The 20,353-nt window shown below is 44.2% G+C and overlaps 1 protein-coding gene across 1 annotated transcript in view; it reads right to left on the bottom strand.

The window, feature by feature from the left end:
* Positions 1 to 20,353, bottom strand: part of UVRAG (UV radiation resistance associated) — an 83,871-nt gene that overhangs the window by 46,897 nt on the left and 16,621 nt on the right. Inside the window, exon 6 of the mRNA XM_081002095.1 lies at positions 18,177 to 18,262. Coding sequence (XP_080858221.1) covers positions 18,177 to 18,262 — 86 coding nt within the window. The remainder of the gene's footprint in view (positions 1 to 18,176; positions 18,263 to 20,353) is intronic.

Genomic DNA, 20,353 nt, shown 5'->3' with positions numbered 1-20,353 from the left:
TTTGCTCTGAATCCTCTAGTGCAAGCATGGCCAAACTTGGCCCTCCAGATGTTTTGGGACTACAATTCCCATCATCCCTGACCACCGGTCCTGATAGCTAGGGATGATGGGAATTGTAATCCCAAAACAGCTGGAGGGCCAAGTTTGGCCATGCCTGCTCTAATGTGTGCTCCCAATGGCTTCATATGGGGGTTATTAGGTTGTTGTTTTTATTTTGATTATGTATTTTGTGGTTTTATGTTTTTATTTTATTCGGTGAACTGCCCTGAGACCTCCGGGTATAGGGTGGTATATAAATTCAATCAATCAATCAATAATAACTGAATAGCGTTGAGGACAAAATTGTGCCCAATGGCACATTGTAACACAAATGTCAGGAGGGGAGGTCAAGGGGTTTCCCCGCAATGCTACTCTCTAGAAGTGCCCCTGACACCCATCCCAAAGAGTTGCTCCAGATATGGAAAGCTGGATCCTAAACAGGCAAACAGGCAACACTTCAGATTTCTGCCTCATAAGAACTGAAAGACGGGGGGGGGGGGGGAGAAAGAGAGAGAGAGAGAGAGAGAGAGAGAGAGAGAGAGAGAGAGAAGCCACTGGTTTCACTTACCGTATTTTTTGCTCTATAAGACTCACTTTTTCCTTCCCAAAAAGTAAGGGGAAATGTGTGTGCGTCTTATGGAGCGAATGCAGGCTGTGCAGCTATCCCAGAAGCCAGAACAGCAAGAGGGATTGCTGCTTTCCCTGCACAGCGATTCCTCTTGCTGTTCTGGCTTCTGGGATTCAGAATATTTTTTTTCTTGTTTTCCTCCTCCAAAAACTAAGTGCGTCTTGTGGTCTGGTGCGTCTTATAGAGCGAAAAATATGGTACAATTTTAAATTGGGCAAAGTTTTAAGCTTGGTCTGCACATGGAAGAGAATGAGGCACTACAGCAGGCTTCCTCAAACTTGGCCCTCCAGGTGTTTTTGGCCTACAACTCCCATGATCCCTAGCTAGCAGGACCAGTGGCCAGGGATGATGAGAACTGTAGTCTCAAAACATCTGGAGGGCCAAGTTTGAGGAAGCCTGCAGTAGAGAATGGTCTGCATCACTTCTGGCTGCAGGTGGGAAAAACCATTTTTGAGTGCCCCCTTGCACAGACTCCTTGCAAGGGAAAGGGGAAAACTAAAGCATCATGTACAGTGATAGCACTGTATTAGAACAGAAATAATGAGCAAATATTTGAAGGAGGAAGACAGAAGGAACATGAAATATTTTAAATTACAATTTTGATATTGCAATAAAAAGGCAAAGGACCCCTGACAGTTAAGTCCAGTCGCAGACGACTCTAGGGTTGCGGCGCTCAACTCACTTTCAGGCCGAGGGAGCCAACGTTTGTCCACAGACAGTTTTTCTAGGTCATGTGGCCAGCAGGAATAAGCCACTTCTGGTGCAACGGAACACCGAAACCAGAGCAGTGCACAGAAACGCCGTTTACCTTCCCACCTATTTATCTACTTGCACTTTGACATGCTTTCGACTGCCAGGAGCTGGGACCAAACAACGGGAGCTCACCCCGTCGCGGGGATTCGAACCACCGACCTTCTGATCAACGAGCCCAAGAAGCTCAGTGGTTTAGACTTTCCAAAGGGCAGCAGCAAGTTACCAGAAGTGTTTTAATATGCCGTACGTTTCAGTCACTCCCCAAACCCAAGCTATTTGATGCAAGGCAGACACTTTCTGCTAGACAGACCTCTCCTGGGGTGACACAACCAGGGAGGGGATTCAAATCTGGGATGCCCAGCCCTGCAGCACTAATTCAAACCTCATTCCTACACTACACAGAAGTGCATGCCCTGCAGTTTAAGAGCACAGAAACAGGTTGAAGTTGGCAGAAGATGATTTATGATACGTCTCCCTACTGTTTCCTGAACACATTTGGTCCTTTTCGGAAATGAGTTGTTGATGTTTTTTAAAGAATGATCCAAAAATGTAGCAATTTTGGAAGCATTAGAATTACCTCCACGACTGACATATTTGAGGGCATTTTCCACTGGAGGCCAGTCTGGCAGGTGACCCCGCAGGGCGCTTTTGGCCTTCCCGTGCAGCACAGCTCATTTGCTTGATCCATTGAGGCAGGCTGTTATTTATAGTGCAAAAGAGCCCTTGAGCTGTGCAGGGCGCTTCAGAAATCTCATTTCATTTGTCTTCAGCGACCTGGGAGGTGGGTCAATATCATTTCCATTTTACATGTGGGGAACTTACTGAGACAGAGGTTTTGCTCGAGGTAACTCAAGTTCACAGCTGAGCTGAAACTTGAACCCAAGTCTCCAAAGTCTGCACCCAAAATTCTATACCCAGGACCACCTTAGCGCCCTCCTTCCCACTTGCCCTTTCCTTGTTGCAGCCTATAAAAAATCCACATGTGAACTGAACATGCCACTTCCTTCAAAAGTACAGCGGCTGAACTAGAATCAAGGCTTAACCATTGTAAAACCTGTTAGTAAATTAAGGGTTGGATTTTGAGCTGGAAAACTGGAGTCCAAATCCCCACTTACGCCCCCAGTATTCACTGGGTGGCATTGGTATGATGCTCTCTCCTATCTGTTAAGGCACAGAGCAAGAGTTGCCATAAAGAGATGAGAGCAGGAAACCATCCACAGCATGCTTTAAAACACTACATAAACATATTCAGCCCCCGTAGACCTTATTTTCTGCAGAATGCCTCAGAATTATCTACACGCCATTCTTGCAGCACAAAGTAGTCACCCCAAATGCTTTTGCTTTCAATAAGATTTTTAAAAGTCCCTAAAGATCTGCAACTGCAGTTCTAAAGCCAGCCTTCCTTGTATTTAGCTGTCAATCATGACAATATTATTCTCCACATACCTATAAATACTGAGCCCAGCTAGCGTTTTGAAGCCAAGATTTCCTGAAACATATTTGTGCGCAGAGTAAAGCTGTGCTGCCAGCTCCAGCACAGTAATTCCACTTGCAACTTACCCAAGAAGCTCAAGGTCTGACAGCATTACATGCCAAAAAGGAGGACCCTATACAATTTAGGTCCATCACCCAATGCCTTTGCTCTGCACAGAACTGCAGAAAAGGACTCTATTATACAGTCAGACAGTGACAAAGAAGCTAAGCTGAGCCGAGGTGAAAACAAGCAACAGATAATCAAGAGCCTCTGCTCTTCTTTTCTTCTGGGGAAGTCAACAAGGTCATTATATCTCAAGGGTGTCACGGAAACAGAATTTAAAAGTCTTTGGAAGCAACCAAGAGCAACCAAGGAAAGCGAGAAGATGGGAGGAAGGGGGGCCCTGAACAATTTGGAATTCCCTCTTCATGTAAAATAAGGACTACTCTTTCAGGACAACTCCCATATGACTATATCCTGCATAAGATATAAGATGTTGGAGTGAAATAGTTATCCACCTACTGCTAATATGTCTGAAAATCAAACATGCTGCCTGCGTATGTAAGATTGGGCCCGTATGTAAAATTGGGCCCTTCTTCTGGGCTCACCAGGCTGGTGAGCAGCAAAAACAGACCTTCTCAGTGGTGGCCCCATTAGTGCTGAACTCCCACGGGAAGTACAGCTGGTTGTATAATGACCCCCACCCCTCAAGAAGGGATTGTTAGTCCTTTCCTTGCATTTTATTCAAACAATTTTAAGACTAAAGTGTACAAAAAAATTAGGATACTCCCCAAACCTTAGTTTTAGTTTGTAGAGTGCTTTACCAGAAACTACTACACATCTCAAACGCCAAATGAACAGATACTTGTAAAGATGCAGAAAACAGGTGCAGTTTGAATCAAAACATCTGGGTTTTCTGTGGTAGGTGCAACTGAAGAGGCCAGCCGGTGGTCATCTGGCCATATCAGACTTGTGTACATTTACCCAATTTTTTGTAAAAACACTCGCATCCTGTCGTGTTTGGCAAAATTTTCATAGGGCTTGCCAATATGTTTCCAACAGGAAGACTAAAAATAAAATGCCTCATTCCAGATGCAGCTAAAGCAGAGCAAAGGAAGCTTTGCAGGCAGAGACCCATAATATATAAAAGAATGTTAAACATGATGCCCAGAAATATCAGGCTCTCTTGTTGCCCAAATCAATTTTGTTTATCTGAAAGATTTTGATCGAGATTTTTCAGTATCCACAAGGCAACCAATTTCTATAGGACATGTTTCAAGTCTTTGGGTTCTCATTGCTTCCACTGTTGCAGATTATCCCAAGCAAAATTAGATTATGGATCACGCACTGCAATCATTGAAACAATCACTAACACTAGAGATTCATATGTGCACACACTTCATCTGGCTGATTAAATGAAGTCAAAGCCAAACCTTAAAGCCCTCGCCCCAAAGCCTTCTCCCAAAGAATAAGCTGAAGGTGTCCAGGGTCATCCCATTCCATCTGCATGACAACCTTGCAAAGCAAATCATCCTGATAGATTCTGACTCGTCCAAGACCACCAGTGAACCTCATGGCTTACAAGACCTCTGCCTCATCTTTGAGCCACTTTGGACACGATGAAGTCCTGCCAGCTAAAAGTACTGGTGCGCTGCGTCCAGATGGAAGCACTTCTCTGTGTCCGGAGTGGCCAATCATTTATACCTTTACAGGGGTCAGCAAACTTTTTCAGCAGGGGGGTGGTCCACTGTCCCTCAGACCTTGTTGGGGTGGTGGACTATATTTTTTGTGGGGGAAAGAATGAATTCCTATGCCCCACAAATAACCCAGAGATGCATTTTAAATAAAAGCACACATTCTACTCATGTGAAAACACCAGGCAGGCCCCACAAATAACCCAGAGATGCATTTTAAATACAGTGGTACCTCGTGTTAAGTACTTAATTCGTTCCGGAGGTCCGTTCTTAACCTGAAACTGTTCTTAACCTGAAGCACCACTTTAGTTAATGGGGCCTCCTGATGCTGCTGTGCCACCAGAGCACAATTTCTGTTCTCATCCTGAAGCAAAGTTCTTAACCTGAAGCACTATTTCTGGGTTAGCAGAGTCTATAACCTGAAGCGTATGTAACCTGAAGCATATGTAACCTGAGGTACCACTGTAAAAGGACACATTCTACTCATGTAAAAACACGCTGATTCCTGGACCGTCTGCGGGCTGGATTTAGAAGGTGATTAGGCCAGATCCTGCCCCCAGGCCTTAGTTTGCCTACCCATACTTTAGCTGATGCACCTTAACAGCAGTTCCGTTTGGTCAGATAGATAGAAAGAAAAAATAAATCCATTCAGCCTAGCACAGCAGCTGAGCCAAATCCTTCCAGGAAGACCACAAGCAGGACACAAACGCAACAGCAGCACCCGCCAACGTCTGAGAGAAACTGGCATAAATCCACAATCTGAACGTGGAAGTCATGTAGTTTGGAAGCACTCTGGTTCTGGAATTGCTCCTGAAGGCTCGAGACTAGTGCAGGTTTGTCAACTGCGTTCATTCCTTCAGCAGACTTGGACACAGTCAGTCAAACCTACATTCGTTACATCTAGGCTGGATTACTGAAACATGATGTACATGGGGCTGCCTTTGGAGACCTTTTACAGACGTCAGATAGAGGAGAATTCTGGAATCATGTTGTTCCTTTGCTGATTTACTGAGTCTCTTTCCAGGTATTATTACTTTTAAAGCCCTAAATGGAAATTCAAGACAGGCCAACTTGATTGGACAACCACTCCCAGCCCCTAATTCAATTCTAGTATAAGGAGGAGAGGAATAAAGCTTTCACTTTCTTCCCATTATGCTTTATTTTTTAAACATCCACATTCTTTCTCAGCAAGGAAGCATTCTTCCTCAATAGGCTTACTAATTCTCTTTAATACTGCTTTTTACCAGTTTATCCGGAAGAAGCATAAAGCTGACTAACTCATATTTCCTGGTTCTCTCTGGATCCATTTTTTAAAAATTTCATAAATATAGAAATACACTGAGCCTCACCTGTGTCTGGAAGAGCACTTCTTACATGACGCTGTCACAATATTTGTGAACGTCATTAACAAATTTACAACATATAAAAGAAACTCTAGATTTTCACTCGGGTCTGGTTTCTATGTTGGTTAGTTTGAGGATCAGACATCAGTTCTTTACATAGAGCTGTAAAGTTGGAAGGGACCATGCAATGCAGGAATATGCAGCTGTCCCGTATGGGGTTGTTATCTGGTGGGTGAAGACCACAACAGGTGGAGTATGAGGAAACACTCTGCATTTTGTACAAACTTGCTTGCAGCCCAGCCCAGGAGAACAGAGGTAGCTGCTCTCCTCCAGGAACACATCCCACAATTACAATGTATGCTGTTGCACCACCCCAAGAGGGACATGCACTCACACTGGTGCACATGAAATTCTTGTGTTACTTGTTTCGACTGTCTTCGGACATGAGCTTAATTTAGAGGAGTGAAATGCTTTCTTTAAGCGTAATTCGAAAAACAGATTGATGATGAATGCCGAATTTGGAGAAGATTCCTCCCCGCTCCTCTTGAATAATTTCATCCGATTTTGTTCCTCAATCAATTCTGCTTATGTTAAAGGAATAGGTTCTGCTATTAACCAAACATCAAGCAATCACAGTCAGATTCCACCAGCTATTTCTCGACAATAAATGATTTCCCTGATAAACCGTGATGGCTTGGAAAGTCGCCCAGCTGTGACCCAATTCAGTTGAAAGTTATCACCATGCAGGATTTAAAACTAATTGCATGGATTAGAATACAAAAGGTTGTTCTGAGCTGTCTTTATTTTCATCTAAAACAGTTCACTAAGTTCACATCTATTGACAAAGTGCGAAAATATCTCCAAAATGAAGCTATCAAAAAAGAACGTTTGATACTAACTGGATGAGAATTTAATACAGCACACATCAATTCAGGTCTTTCAATGAACAGTTTACATTCATAACCAGAATATATTGTTAAGAGACGGGCACCCACTCAGACATGCAAATGCTAATTATGACTGATTTTGTTCTTGGATTCTGACGTATACCAAGCAAAAAGGGCAACTTTTGTTTAGATGCAGGTGGCTCCCCATTCACATGGGGGTTACATTTCAGGTCCAAGCGCACAAGTGCAAAATCGCAAAAAATGAGGAGCACCCTGGAGAGTCCTCCTGGCTCGGGAAGAGACTCACCCCAGAGCCCAAAGAGAATAATCTCTTGGGGCTTCGGAGAGGATCTCCACACAAGCCGGAGGGGCAGCGGGGCTTTGCTGAGCTGCTCAGCCTCCCCAACTAACAGCTGGTGTAAGGGGTAGCACAGCAGCAGAAGCAGCCACTTCCCTGCGAATCAGCTGAAGAAGCCCTGCTGCCCCTCTGGCTTACACAGAGGTCCTTTTTGGGCTCGGGGGGGGGGTCCTCCAAGATGCTCCTTATTTCCGGGTACCTGGCACTGTGCTTCCGCACGGTCGCACATAAATGGGGTGTTGTCTATCATGAAGGCTTGGGTACTACTGCATATTTATCAGAGTGCTTGTGCACAAACACTATTGCTCTCTTGGTACTTTTTGGCTACAAACTAGCCCCTCATGCGGAAAGTCCCATTTTACTCTAAAACCCCACAGCAGGTCTAAATGAGGTGATAAAATGAGCAATATCACTTCACTCTACAGGTAGGGTGAAATATACTCGGAGTCGAGAGTGGATTTCATGCTCTTTATTCAGCTCATAGTGGTGAGGAGGAATGGAAGTTCCCCCAGAATGTCTGCTTTATATACATTATTTACACAATGGGCCCCATGTGATTGGCTAATTCCGGGATTCACCTGTAGGCCAATCAGGTTGCGGATTCACTTCCACCTGGACCTGGATTGGGTGACTCCTGTGGACCAATCAGACTGCTGCATTCTGAATCCTATTGTTCTAGGACCAATCAGACTGCTGCATTTTGGATCCTATTCAACTCAGTACATAACATAGGGGATCACATTCTTTAATGTTCCTATGTGTTTTGTAAACAACCCTTGCATGCAGAAGACTAAAACAGCAGGTTGTGCTAGATTTATCGTTATTATCACTTGCAGGGAGTCCACAACAGGAAACATTCCAAGTGTTATTCCCCTACCTTTAGCCTAAACTGCAAGCGCAAATTCTTAAATGATTGATTTTCAAAGAATCTGGAGCTAATTGTGTGTCGTCGTCCCCCCTTTCTTTTCTTTTTTCCTTTTCGGATAGAGGCGAAACATGACCAGAAATCACTGAGCAGCAATAGCCATGCAGGCTACAGAAGTGCCATCTCTTGGGCTTTGAGAGTCTTTTATAGACATTACCTATACATTTTCAGAAAAGTCTCAAAAATCACGAGGGCCAGGAACCTTTTAAAATTGAAACCAATTCCCAGGAGTCCAATTTCTCTACTAGATTCATCAGAGCGTTCTGATAATTTAACAATGCAGAAGATGCACGTCGAATCACATTTCCACTATTAAAAAGCAACAATGTGAGGAGGCAGCAATGAATGATCTATTCCAGCCCCACAGCCCCTTTGTTTGGCATATTTAGGCCATTTTAGGTACCTTAGTCACAAATCAACAAAGCAAACACTGGTCAGTTAGAGAATCGTCACTGTTCTCAGATGGTGCTTATAAAAGAATCCAGATCTATGGCTTTTTGACATGCATTGCAGTCAATCGCCTGAAGCATTTTCCATCCATCTTCTTGAACGCCTGGATGCTGTTCGCTTTCTTCCTCTTTTGTCCTCTCCTTCCTCCCCCCCCCCCCCATGTACAGCATTTATTTCATTCTTGGTCACAAGCCATGAATGCACAGACTAAATACTACAGTCACACATCCTATAGCTATTTCTCACAAGAGAAATAAATACAGGGAAGGTCAGATTTGCCAAAACAACCTTAGTTTACACTGGGTTTATTTAAACAAAGTAATGACCGCTGGGGATTTAGAAAACAGAGCGAGAGCTTTTTGGCAAAGTGAGAGATATGGGATACCCAAATTGCAAACACCCAGTACTATTATTAAAAGAGCTTCTATTAAACAGATTTTAAAACAAAAAATATGAAACCTGAACAAACAAGTCTTTATGCTTACCTAGAGACTAGATTCTAAAGAGGTCCGGCTACATTAGCCATGAAGAAGCGGCAGCCTTCAATCCAGACCCCCAAATCTACACATCTGACATTTTGTTTTTTGGAATTTCCTTCCCCACCAACACATCCAATGGACTTTTCAGGTTTATATGCAACCCCATCCTCACCCAGTTCCTGAAACTATGTGACAAATAGTCAACGCCAGAATACGACACGAGCCAAGAAGAGGAACGAGGATAGAAATGGAGAAGGGCTCCACGAGTCTATCCTGAACAGCCATCGGCTTCCTGTGCAACATAAAGCAAGTGTTCTTAACAGCACAGGACGCAGAAGGGACAGTGCATGAAGATAAAATGCTCCAAGAGCTTTCGGGACCCTTGGATGAACTCTGCTCCCAAAGCAGAAAAACATTTAAGGATCAAGCTTTCCCAGTCCTCTTTCCAAACAGTGAGATGCAACCCAGAGGGGTCCAATAACCATTCTCAGAAGCCAACAAGCAGAAACGTGTCTTAAACCCACTTGGGGATGTGGGTGTTGCAGAGTCACCATTAGGGACCAATAAACAACATCTCTTGTTTAGCACAACTAAAATGCAATTCAATATCACTCAAGAGAAACTACTACATTCTGGTGCGCCTAATCATACAGAAAGGATTCTTCGATATACAGTCGTACCTCGGAAGTTGAACACCTTGCGAGTTGGAACGTTTTGGCTCCCAAACGCAGCAAACCCGGAAGTGAGTGTTTCGGTTTGCAAACGTTCTTTGGAACCCGAACGTCCGATGTGGGTTTCGTAGGTTCCGATTGGCTGCAGCTCCTGCAGCCAATCAGAAGTCGCACCTTGGTTCCCAAACATTTTGGAAGTCAAATGGACTTCTGGAACGGATTCCGTTCAATTTCTGAGGTATGACTGTAGTACTAATCATGCACCCCTCAAAATTCATCACTGTTTTTCTCTTCGTTAAGATGGTCAGCAGACACCTAGATAATTGCTTTCACAAGCACACCAACTAAAATATTGGCAGATTCTAACTCCTACCCACCAAATTGCCATCTTCAGGGCTTGTCTCACAAAATAAAAGCTTCTCAGCAAATGTGACAGCAGCGCTAGATGTCAGAACTTACCAAATCTGCTGCCAAAAAGAGGACAGATTCCCCCGCTCTCCTCCATAGCATGCAGCAGAGCTTATTTAATAATCTGATGTCATTCTTTATGTATCTTTTCTAAGGAGTCAAAGCTTTTTACAAAATTAAAACACACCAAAAAGAACTCCATAAAATTGCAATTTAAAACAAAGCCACAGACAGACTGCAGCATAAAATCTTAATAAGCTCATGGCAACAGATAAAAGATCTCTAAAAAGTCTAAATTTCCTGAAACATGGAGGGGGCATTTAAAGGACGCCTGAAAGCCAAGAGTGAGGAAGCTTGGCAGGCTCCCAAAAGAAGGACATTCCAAAACATTGTCACCGCCAAAAGAGAAGGCCCCATCTTTTATATCCATCCACCTGACACCACGTATCAATGGAACCAAGAGCAGGGCCTCCAAACCTGATCTTAACTGGTCAGGAAGGTTCATATAGGAATAGATGGTCCTGAGAACAACCTGCTTCCAAGGCCATTTTTAGGGCTTTAAACCTAACACCAGCACTTTAAATTGAGCCTGGAAACAAACAGGAAACCAGCAGAGCTGGAATAGGACCGGAGTGATAAAATAGCATCGATGGATACCAGACAATAGTTTGGCACCATAACCGGAGCTGAGAATTTAAGTTTCCAAATTATTTTGGAGCTACACCAGCTAAACATTAGGCTTTTTGGAAGGCCTGAAAGAGTTGTTTGCTTCAATTGGCTTTTCCTGGGTAATGTTGTGTCTCGCTCACTGGATGGAGGGTGGAGAACGGTTATGTTGCTCGAGTTCCGAGTCGGTTTTATTTGTGTGGATCTTTTGTTCTTGGTTTTAGCAGTAACTTTGTTAATACCTGTAAGTTGCTTTGGGCACAAGGGACCTAAAGAAGTGGCATATTAAAAGCATCGCAGTAGATCAGCCAAGAAGCAACAGAGGCATGAAGAATTCGTATCAGGGCCATCTTGTTTGGGAGAGACCTCAGCTGGTGAACTAGCTGAAGCTGGTAAAAAAAAAACACTGCTAGCTACCATCACCACCTACACATTCAAGAATGCCTGCCAAGAATGGAGGCCAGAGGCATCCCAGATGGCAGACCTGCGTCTTCAAAGGCAGCACAATCGCATCTGGAGCAAGTTGCACAACCTTCCACAGATTGCCAGAGCCCCTGACCAACCATTCTTCCAACTTATCTGCATTATTTCAGCTTATTCACCTCCCTCGGCCCACTCAACTGACGCTGATTTAGCAGCTCCACAGACTTCCTGGGATTAGACTACGGGGGAAAGGGGGTAGAGTCGCACACCATCAATATACTGGTGACACCTCGGCCTAAGCCCCTGGATGATCTCGCCATGTTGTTTCATGCAGACGTGAAACAGAGTAAGAGACAAGACAGATACTTTGGTACCCTGTTAAGCCAAAGGTCATGGGGCTGAACAACATCCCCCAGAACTACCTTGTGAGACTGGAATGTCTGGAACCATTGAAGTAGAGGAGGATACCATGACCCACGCTAAAAAAAAAAAGCCATCAAGAAATTTAAGAGAATCAATAGAATCACACACTTCTATGCATCCTTCAGCACAGGCTCATCCACCAGGGCAAGCAAGACAGCTTCCATGCCTCCAAACCAGACTGTAACAGATTTAAGTAATCAGGTCTCCCTTGCTCAAATTAAGGCTAATGTGAGATGGACCAATGGCTACTCACATTACTTGGCTCTACATTTTATTTTTTTCCACAAGGGGTTTCACTACAGCCTCTCGCAAACATGCAGGAACCATGCCTTCTCTGACTGAGGCACTGATCGCCTCTCTAAGACAGGATTTCCCAAACTTGGATCACCGGCTGTTTTTGGACTACAACTCCCATCATCCCTAGCTAGCAGGACCAGTGATCAGGGATGATGGGAACTGTACCAGCAGGAGACCCAAGTTTGAGAAACCTGATCTAGTCAGATTGCCTGTCTTTCTTTGCTGACTGGGGCGAAGGCGAAGCATGAAAGCAACTGGTCTCACCTCTTCAAGCAGCTTACCCACCCATGCCCCCACAGGGGCGAACAAGCTGAAAAATATTCATCACCGCATGACTAGAGTGCCATAGGCACAGCCATCTCTGACGCCACTTGAAATCTGGGGTCCCAAGTCAGAATGATAGCAACATGTGGCTGGTGGAGATGGAGGGGAGCAGAACACAACCTATCAGTACCAGGACATTATTCAAGTTGTGCTGCATGTTAGTTTGGAGGGGAGATCATTATTGGCAGCAAACCCATTTCATTCCATTTCAAGACGCTGGCAACTTGCAGACTAGTCATCCACCGTGTACAGACCATAGTATCCAACTATTGTGGAGATACTATACCTTGTCATAACGCAGAATATTTCTCAGATTGGTTAAAGTTCAGTTATTCAACCCAGAATGACCGATTCCAGTGTTCAATGTGGTATATACAGAATAACGCATTTTAAAAGATCCTAAAAATTGAAGCTCTTTTCCCCCCTGAAGGCTTATTTTAAGGTATCAGAGTTCAGTGTGTTGAGTATTACCTGCAAATATTGTTCTCATTAAAGCCCCATGGAAAACTAAGCCATCTCCCTGCGACTCGCAATCCCCTCACATATGCACATGGTTCATATAGGTTTGTCTGCAGCCGCAGGCTAGAATTCAGCACTCACTTGCCAGCTGTTAAAAATCCCTGCTCTAACTCCATGCAAGAAGTCCAGGAGGTGGTCACCCTTCACAAACTCAGTAGAAAACTGCACTGTCAAGAGCTATTAGCGAGAAAGAAGAGAAATGGAGGAAACAGCTTGGAGTCTCCTCTCTTTGGCACATACGAAACCGGTCACTGCAATATAGGCAAGGTGATTTCTCCCGAGATGAAGCATGTAGAATTTAGTATTCCCAGTAAGTTTAGGGGTCATTTTAAAAAGGCCAAAATTTGCTCACCATTTCTGAAAAACATATGAATTGTTTTGGGCCCCTGAGATAGGCCTCAAGTTGGGTAAGGCATTCGTACTCACAGCTTAAAGAGTTTATGCTGTGGGGTGGGGAGGAAGGGATGAGAAATTAATTTCAGGGAACCCAATGCTCTCAGATGCATTGCTGGTGCTCAGCTTTTGCCCCCCCCCCCAAAAAAAAACACCTTTAAGTTATTGCTTCCCTTGATGGATAGATTGTATTAGTACGCTGCTTTTCATTCAAATGAATCCCAAACAATAAATAATAAGAACGTAATAGAATATCACAAGTACAGCATAAATCATATAAAACAAATTTTCAATTAGCAGTAACCGCGCCTCAAGATTAACCTCGTTGGCTATGATGCAGCTGCTGCATAAAGCTTATTGGACTGGCTAGCCGAGAGCTTGAATCCATGTGCTGCTCTCTGCTGTTAATTTTTCAAAGCAGCAGCAGAGCAGAAGGCCTATGTATACCTCAGCCAACACTGATTTGTGGGGAGTTAGGGGGTCATTAGACCCACCAGCGTTCCTCTACAAAGCAACTAACAGCGAGGCACTCCAATCAACCCTGCCCCCCTCCTATTTGATCTCCCGGCACACTCACATGTGGCACACCTATTTTACATACGAAATTATTACCGCAGCATGATATAATGTTCATTTCAAGGTGGGGGTGAGAGAAGGCCTCAGAGAAGGACCATTTGGTATTTGACAGTCTTCCTCATCCAGGGAATCTGAAGATCCCTCCCTCCTGTTACCAAAAGCCATTGTTGAGGCCAGAATTCTGATTTGTTTTAAGCATGGAAAGACAGAAGAAGGTGCTTCTTCACACATATGTATGGCTGACTTATGAAAGTCACTACCATGACATATGTAGATGGTCTCCAGCTTCAGCTGCTTTTTAAAAGGGATGAAAGGTGCGGCAACGGCCGCGAGAGTTCTGGTAGCACAAGGATAGAAGACTGAAGAAACCCCAACTAAAGAATCATGGCAAGAAAAATTGATGGACTATGCAGAACTGGCAAAACTGACATATAAGCTACGGGACAAGGATAACTGCGACTTTAAGGATGAATGGGAACCCTTTACAAAGTATCTGAAGACGCAACAAAGCGAACTGGACTCCTTGGCAGGTTTTGAATAAACATTCACAAACATTTTATTGATAATAATCAGCTAAATAGTTTGAGGATCTATACAACTTTGTAACATGCAGAAAACAGCATTCTTAGAGAAACCAAAGACTGGAACTGAGGGAAGTCGGGGGTGGGGTGGGGTTTTGTGTGGGAGGGGGGAGGGAGGAAAAATGGGGGGGGGGGACAAGGATGATATGTTTTTGGATAATATGTTTTGTTAGAATTTTGAATAATTTTTATTTTTTAAAAAGGGGATGAAAGGTATTTACGGTGTTCATCCAATGAAGCTGAATTTTGAAAGATTTAGGACAGATAAAATAAAGTACGTCTTTCTGCAGCTAATAGTTAAACAACGAAACTCCCTCCCAGAGGAGGTGGATATGTCTACTGAAGGCTGCTAGCCACGAGGGCTATGCTCTGTCCTCCACAGTGGAAGCAGAAATGCTTCTGAGTACCAGCTGCTGAAAACCACAGGAGGGGAGAGATGCTCTTGTGCTCGAATCCTGCTTGTCGGTTTCCCACGGGCACCTGGTCAGCCTGTGAGAACAAAATGAGCCACTGGCCTGATCCAGCAGGCTCTCATAATTCTACCAGGGGGCAGATTTGAGGGTAAACCATACACAGCACGGGTCTGCCCTTGTGGCTCGTTGGAAGTTGCAACTGCTTCACATGTACTATTACGTTGTCGTCTTTATGAGGATATACGTTTGACTTTTATTACACCTGTTTTGCAAAAGTCCCGGAAAGAATCGGAACACCATAGTTTAAAACTACTGCTAGAGGACAAGAATCCCAAGACTACATTAAATGTAGCCAAATTCTGTGCGTCTGCAATTAATCGCAGGAAGCAAGTGGTATCCCATAATGACCAAACCCCTAAATGTTAATTACAGGGGGCACGCTAATAATTAATTTTAATTTTTTATATTTAAATCCTTGTTATATTCATATTGTCCTCTGTATTTCTGATTATTTTTTTTTGTGATCTGTGATATTGTGTGTGTTGATGCTGGTCTGTGACCGTATTAATAAATTCATTCATTCATTCATTCATACCAGGGGGCTATTAGTTGTGGTAGCACTTCTTTGTTTACTGGAAGAATCCATGCTGAATAAGCAGCACAAACTTGGGAGAAGGGATCTTGAGTTAGTGCCACCCTTCGCAGAAACATCCATCTGTTGGAAACAGGATGCTAGACTAGATAGGCCCTTGGTGATCAAGTAAGTGAATGCATGATATACTTGTAATCATATACTTGACAAGTTAATTTTGCCTTAGGCAGCAAGCATTCTACCTGCTTTTAAGTACACTTATATAAATAAGCTCAGTTGTTTGAGAATTTGACAGCCAATGTTTCTGTAGAATCAAAACTCTAATATTAAAATGCTTGTAGAAGACAACTTTATGAGTAAAACAGCAGTCGTTCAGCTCTGCTCTACCACCCATTCATTAAAAGAAAAATGCCCTATAATAATTCTTGCAAGGCAAGAGTGACACCTTCTGGTAGAGCTGCAATATAGAAATTTGAGTTTTTGAACTCCAAAGCAATTCTGAAGAGTATTTAAGACAGGGTTAATCCAGTGTGGTGATTCCAATGGTCAGGGATGATGGGATTTAGTGGACAACACCATGTTGGCTACCCATTATTTGAGAGGTGTTGAGAAAGGCCTGAGCAAGCTGGACAAGGAGTTCAACAAGGCTGTGGGCATAGCCCAGAGCATATTCTACAGCAGAGTTCAACACATACTATGCTCATTAATAGGCCATCAAACTTCGGTTATGTCTATCCATTCACACATACAGAACTTGCAATGCTGAGCTAGGCAACGTCTGAATATACTGACATGCTTTGCATTTTGTGTATTTGGATGTTTTGAACATTTGCTGTATGCCACTTTGAGCACAGCTCATTGTGGAAAAGCGGCATATAAGTACACTCAGTCTATCAATCAATCCATCAGTCAGGGCACTAGTTACCCAAACTGTGGTAGTTCATCAGTAGAAACAGTGGGCACTTTGAAACCTAACACCAAGTTCAATCTTGCATGAATCAGAGTAAGCCTTGGATCTGATGAAGAAGAGCCACACCCCACACCCCACTGCCCAGTACATGATCCCATTTTCAAACTGCTCCTAGAATCAGTAAGTTTCTCCTTAGGTTCAACCAAAATGAATTCTCTCGTGACTTAACCCTACTGATCTAGTTCTGCCATCTGGTATTTGACAGTGTTATCTGTCCTCTGTCTTCTCTTTTCCTGGCTAAACATACAGTGGTACCTTGGGTTCTTAAACGTAATCTGTTCCGGAAGTCCGTTCGACTCCCAAAACAGTTCAAAAACCAAGGCGCACCTTCCGAGTTGGCTGCAGGAGCTTCCTGCACTCAAGCCGAAGCCATGTCAGACGTTCGGCTTCTGAAAAACATTCGCAAACCGGAACACTTACTTCCGGGTTCATGGCGTTTGGGAGCCAAGTACAGTGGTACCTCAGATTACATACGCTTCAGGTTACAGACTCTGCTAACCCAGAAATAGTACCTCGAGTTAAGAACTTTGCTTCAGGATGAGAACAGAAATCGTGCTCTGGCAGTGCGGCGACAGTGGGGGGCCCCACTAGCTAAAGTAGTGCTTCAGGTTAAGACCAGTTTCAGGTTAAGAACGGACCTCCGGAACGAATTAAGTACTTAACCCGAGGTACCACTGTATTTCTCAAAATGAGGCATGTAGAACCTGACATAGCATTCCAGATGAGGTCAGACTAGTACAGAAGCAAGTGGGATTATTTCTCATGTCTTGGAAATGACGGGTCTATTAATGCAACTAAATATCACACCACCCTGTGGCTGAATATGCAGCCACCATCATTTTCACACGTACTGCCATGACAGAGATGCTTCTTCCTACGACCTGCGTGTTTGTTTTGGGAGGGGGTTTGGGGGTGGGTTGCTGAGGAGCAGGACTTTGCATTTGCCTTCTGAACCTTATGCTGTTTGTATCAAAATGTAGAAAACAACGCTGAGAAAGACTCAAGACTTTGGAGAACTGTTACTATGGTCCAGCCTTGCCAACCTTCAGAAGTTTTGGTCTACAACTCCTATCAGACGCTGGCTGGGGCTGATGGGAGCCGTAGTGCAAAACATGTGGAGCCCATCAGGCTGGCAAAGGCTGAACTATAGCCTATGCAGACAATACTTTGCTAGGTCGGCCAATAATGTGATCCAACAAGAGGCCCTTTAATATATTTTTTGCAGAAATTCACTGAGCACTTTCAAGTACAAAGGCTCACCTAAGTACCACTTGAGATTCCAACCCATATTTCTGCTCCCCAGAGTGCGCAACTGAAGTGTCGAACTTGCAGCCACTGGTAGCAGAGATGGCCAAACTAAAACACTTATATCTGCTAGAACTTATCCTTCGCTACTGGGGGAGGAAAAGAAAGAAACAGCAGCAAAGAAACGAGTATTATGCTACTAATATGCATCATTACAACATCAGGCAAACACTGGAGACAAGGCTGCTATTCATCTGAGAAGCACAGCTGGTCTTGTGCTAACACAGGCCACCCCCCACCACACTGTTCGTTTTAGTATGACACTTCCATCTTCTTCCAGTGGTGGTGGTGGGGAAAGCTCCACCAGTTAACTCCACCCACAGTAAGCATAACTCTCTCAAAGTTTTACTGTAGAAGGAACAGGTCTGCAGTAATCCTAAGGAGCATCAAGGTTAGACTTCCAAGATCATGTACTAGGAGTTGAGAATCACCATCCAGGCATCTTCACAGCAAAGCTATATGCACAATAATGGACATGATGGGGAAACCTCTTGAAAAGCTATGCACGTTCAGCCTACTGACAGTGATGCTTTTTATATCACTATCTGTGCCAACAATTCTATTTCAGGATTTAAAATGAGTTACCTCAGCAAAGAGAAGACGTCGTATGAGTTGCGGACACAGTTCTGATCCACCTGGAGGAGGTTATTCTTCTGGGTTCCCGAGAGGCCCTTAAAGGCAAACAGGGTAGCTGATTAATTGCTTTTCATAACACTGAAATTAGGTGTCATTTCCCTATTAAAGGCCTTTTTACATTGTTTTTTTTTCTTCCACAAGGGTATCTACGTATCTCGAAGTCATCTTCTTAAGACTGCCCACATCTTATGCTTATCTCAGTTGCTAAATGAAAACACTTCTTTGAAATGAGCCCTGTAAGGCACCAGCAGGCCAAAAAGGGAGTTCAAGGGAAAAATTTAATTATCTGCAGCTTAAGTATAAACAGCAGTTCCCATGCTGCCTAAGGAAAGCGCGGAAAGAATTTCCCTTTTTAATCTGCTTAGCTGAAGAATATATGCAATGGTGTAATTCCTGCCCCCCTCCCCCCGCCGCAAGTATTTTCCCACCAGAGAAGAAAGTGCTTGGGAATGGTAGGGCATAAATGAAGGAGTCAGTAGCAGAGGAATCTCTCAAAAGCCCAACTGCTCACTGCTTCTGAAAAAATCCCCACATGCTGCTGAGCCAGGAAGCTACACCCATATTCAATACAACATAGGGACCACTTGAAGGGGGAACCACACATCCAATAATAAAATAAGGCTATTGAAAATGCTCCAAGCTTTATCATACAACTTTTTTTCTCAGTTACCGTATTTTTCGCTCTATTAGACACACCGGACCATAAGACACACCTAGTTTTTAGGGAAAACAAGAAATAAAAAAGCAACGCAAAGCATCCTGAGCTAAGAGGGAGCGCTCCTCCATCTTCGCTCAGGAGGCCTTGAGGGGCTATCCCTGAAGCCAAGAGAGCAAGCGGAATCGGTGCACACCGATCCCTCTTGCCCTTCTGGCTTCAGTGAAAGCAAGCCTCCTGGCTTTCCCCTGACCTCCCGCAAGAGCCGTGCACTCTTTAAAGGGAGCACGGCTCTTGGGGGCTTTTCTGGGAAGTGGGGGAAGGGATAGAGCCGAGCATCTCCCGCAAAAGCCAGGGATAGCCATGCGAAGCTGGAACAGCTAGAGGGAGCACTGCGTTGTCCTGGCTTCTTGTTTAGCCGCGCGTAGCCTCTCCCGGCTGTGGAGGCTGCGGGCAGCTAAACAAGAAGCCAGGACAGCCAGTGGGATCCCTGCGATCCCACTGGCTGTCCTGGCTTCTTGCTTGGCCACCCGCAGCCTCTCCCGGGCAAGGGGAGCCTTCATCCCCTGCCCGCAAGAGGCTGCGCACGGCTAAGGCTCCCCCAAGAGCCGCACTCCCTTTAAAGAGCGCACAGTGTGTGTGTGAAGCTCTTGGGGGCTTTTCCTTCTCCCTCCTCGGGAAAAGCCCCCAAAAGCCGCACACACCCTCTGTGCGCTCTTTAAAGGGAGCGCTGAACAGAGCCTCCCACCTGCATTCGCTCCATAAGATGCACACACATTTCCCCTTACTTTTTAGGAGGGGAAAAGTGTGTCTTATAGAGCGAAAAATACGGTATATATGAGGATCATACCAGCTCACTCAGCCCTACGTCTTCTTTTGTTATTCCCACAGCTCCTCCAACCCCAATTTTACATAAGCTATAAAATAAGAACAGCTTGCCCAAGGATTGTAGCTGCATTTTGAACTGGAAGTTGAATACTCCGCAAACTGGAAATGCTTCTATGTGCACAATCTCCACAGATCTTAACATGGGCCTTTGGCGTTCCGCTTCAGATTCCAAATGTAATGAGCAAATACACCCATACGCACCCATTCATTTAATTAGTAGCTGTAGGAAGTCTCCAAATTCCACTTTTGATTAAAAGCAGCTCAGCAAAACTGTTTGAAACCCATGATCTTCCAAAAGGTAAAATATATCAAAATTATCTCCCCGGGGAGCTGTGAATACAGCGCATTATGCTAACCCTGCCTTCGTAAACTGATCGGGCGACTTTGGCAAGATCCACATCTCAGGTAGAAAGGCCAGAAACTTCTATCCAGTAGCCATCACACATAATTGTAAGAAATACCGTATTTTCCCAAATGTAAGCCGCACCCAAATATAAGCCACACCTTTAAAATTCAAGGGGGGGGGGAGAAAAAAAGACAATATCCGAATATAAGCCGCTCACTTAAAATTCCGCAGGCACTC

This window comes from Podarcis pityusensis (assembly GCF_964106645.2).
Source record: "Podarcis pityusensis genome assembly, chromosome: 4".
Lineage (NCBI taxonomy): Eukaryota > Metazoa > Chordata > Lepidosauria > Squamata > Lacertidae > Podarcis > Podarcis pityusensis.
This window is presented reverse-complemented; position numbering and strand designations above follow the sequence as displayed.